The sequence below is a fragment of the Mus caroli genome, unplaced genomic scaffold (genome assembly GCF_900094665.2).
Source record: "Mus caroli unplaced genomic scaffold, CAROLI_EIJ_v1.1 scaffold_7207_1, whole genome shotgun sequence".
In the NCBI taxonomy this organism is placed as follows: domain Eukaryota; kingdom Metazoa; phylum Chordata; class Mammalia; order Rodentia; family Muridae; genus Mus; species Mus caroli.
In genome coordinates this window covers 78,242-81,151 of record NW_018389580.1, presented here as the reverse complement: position 1 = coordinate 81,151, position 2,910 = coordinate 78,242, and the positions used below count along the sequence as shown (strand labels likewise).

At 38.1% G+C, this 2,910-nt stretch overlaps 1 protein-coding gene across 1 annotated transcript in view; it reads right to left on the bottom strand.

Annotated features, from left to right (window-relative positions):
* Window positions 1-1,641: 1,641 nt before the first annotated feature.
* The window catches only part of LOC110288180 (vomeronasal type-2 receptor 116-like), a 33,818-nt gene continuing 32,549 nt past the window's right edge, over window positions 1,642-2,910 (bottom strand). Inside the window, exon 6 of the mRNA XM_021154602.1 lies at window positions 1,642-2,579. Coding sequence (XP_021010261.1) covers window positions 1,642-2,579 — 938 coding nt within the window. The remainder of the gene's footprint in view (window positions 2,580-2,910) is intronic.

Genomic DNA, 2,910 nt, shown 5'->3' with positions numbered 1-2,910 from the left:
TTTTCTGGTCTAGTCTATTTGGAGTTCTGTAGGCTTCTTCTATGTGTGTGAGCATTTCTTTCTTTAGGGTTGGGAATTTGTCTTATATATTTTTGTTGAAGATATTTATTGGCTCCTTTAACTTGGGAGTCACCACTCTCTTCTATACCTATTATCCTTAGGTTTAGTCTTCTCATTGCGTTCTGGATTTCCTGGGTGTTTCTGGTTAGGAGGTTGCTGCATTTTGCATCTTCTTTGACTGTTTTGTGCTTTCTAAGGTATCTCCTGCACCTGAGATTCTCTCCTCTATCTCTTGTATTCTGATTGTGATGCTTGCTCTATGACTCTTGGTTTCTTTCCTATGTTTTCTATCTCCAGTTTTGTCCTGCTTTGTTATTTCTTTATTGTTTCTCTTTCCATTTTTATATCTTGGATGGTTTTGTTCAATTCCTTGACCTGTTTGTGTTTTCCTTTTATTCTTTAAGGGATTTTTTTGTGTTTCCTCTTGAAGAGCTTATGTCTGTTTACCTGTGTTCTCCTGCATTTCTTTAATGGAGTTATTTATGTCCTTCTTAAAGTCCTCTATCATCACCATGAGATGTGATTTTAAATCAGAGTCTTGCTTTTCTGGTGTGTTGGAGGAATCCAGGGCTTACTGTGGTGGGACAACTGGGTTCTGATGATGTTTAGAAGTGTTGGTTTCTATTGCTAATATTCTTTCAATTGCCTCTTGACAACTGGTTATCTCTGATGTTAGCTAGTCTTGTCTCTGACTGTGGCTTGTCCTTCCTGTGCTCACAGGTGTGTCAACACTCCAGAGCTCCAGTTTCCCTCAGCTCCAGGAGCAGAGGGAAACTGGACAACTAAGTTTTAGTTTTCTCAAAGAAGTATATTACCTCTGATGTACAATTTTATAACTCCATGTTCACAATGATTTTGTTAACAGAGTTGAACCTGCATGGCTCTCTCCAATGTTGTGTGCTCAAAAGCCTATGAAATACCTGATCATTCCCTATCCTACTGTTCCTGAACTCTCAGTATATAAACAAAAGCTAGTTACAACTTGGGCATCATTTGTAGTTCCACAGAGTAAGAGGTTTCGTTTTCTCTCTTGTAAAAAACATTAAATTAGAAGGAATATCTGCTCTTATTCAAAAATATGGTATTTTTTTTTCTTTCTGAACACTGGAAATAAGAACCTGTTATATTGAATCTGGAGAGACACTTTGATGCAACAATGTTCATTTTACAAAGTAGAATATAATAGAATATTCTGGAGTCCCAAAACAAATAAATCATTCACATGAATGTATTTTAGTGAAAGAAGTAAAAAATGAATCCAACATGGTTGACATGGTGACACATCTTCCACAGGAGCATTTTGTATGAAGAGGAAATCACTTTGTATCCATCAGTTTATGCCACATTTGCATATTTATGGGACAGTAGGCCAACAAGTGTACATAGCAAAAATGTTAAAAATGTATATAATGAATCCAAAACATAAATTGAAGCTAATGGTTTCAGTACACAGAGAATTTAATACAATTAGATGAAGAAATTAAGATGTACACATTCATCATATTATATCTGAATAAGACATTTAGAGTGCTTTGGCACTGGTTTAAACAATAATATTTAATTTACTATCTTAGGTAAATTTTAATTTTTAACTACATTTAAATGGAAATTTCTTCTTGAATGTTTTGTGTGTCTGATGTCAATACGGGAGATTTTTTCTGGCTTTAACAAAATAATGTAGCACTTCGGGGCAAAATTCAATCCAAGGAGTGCTATATTGGAAGCCAATATACAAAACACTTCCATAGCTACCATCACCTTCCCCTTTGTGCTATGGTAGACAGGAAGAAAAGTAATCCAAACACATAAGAATACCTGCATGCTGAATGACAGGAACTTGGCCTCATTGAATGTGTCAGGCAGATTCCTGGACAGGAAGGCCATGGTGTAGCTCCCAAGTGCTAAGGAGCAGAGGTACCCCAGGACAGTGTGGAAGGCAACTGTAGAACCCATGTTGCACACAATGATGATGTGACCATGTTCAACATGAGTATCTTGATCAACAAAGGGTGGAGAGGTAATCAGCCAGATTCCACAGATAATAAGTTGAATCAGTGTGCAGATCGGAATGATGAAATTAGGGGCTCTTGATACCATTAACCATCTCACCATTCTAGCTGGAACAGTGGCCTTGAATGCAATAACCACTGTAATAGCTTTGGCCAACACTGTGGAGAGAGCCACAGTGAACAAAATTCCAAATACTGTTTGCTGCAGGATGCAGGTGGTTGTGTTGGGCTGTCCAATGAAGAGCAAGGAACTGAGTAAACAGATGAAGAGTGTCGATAGCAGGATGTAGCTGAGAGACCGGTTATTGGCCTTGACAATAGGAGTATCTCTGTGCTTCACAAACACTACAAGAACCACAGCTGTGAGTAGAGAGAAGCACAGGGCTGTGATGGTGAGTGCCATTCCCAAGGGCTCTTCATAGGCCAAAAAGCTCACAGATTTTTGGAGGCAGTGATTCTTCTCTGAGTTCCCATAGTGACTTTCTGGACACTTCACACATTGATCCATATCTGTTTAAAAATTAAAGTGATGGTGAGTCAATCCTTAGGTGTTCCCTTTGACGTTATTATATTAATTCTCTATAGCACATTCAAGTGCTTCCTGTGTCATCTTCCTTTATTGTTTCAGAAATACAGTTTTAAGTAATCTGTGAATCATTTCAAATATATACAATGCTTTTTGCTTATGGTGACTAAAATTGCAAAAGCCCAATGCTTTTCCTCTGATTTTGCAAGCTTTACCACAGTTTGTGACTCTGTTTCATCTGTTTTATGAGTCATAACATTAGCCGGGTGGTGGTGGCGCACACCTTTAATCCCAGCACTTGGGAAGCAGAGGCAG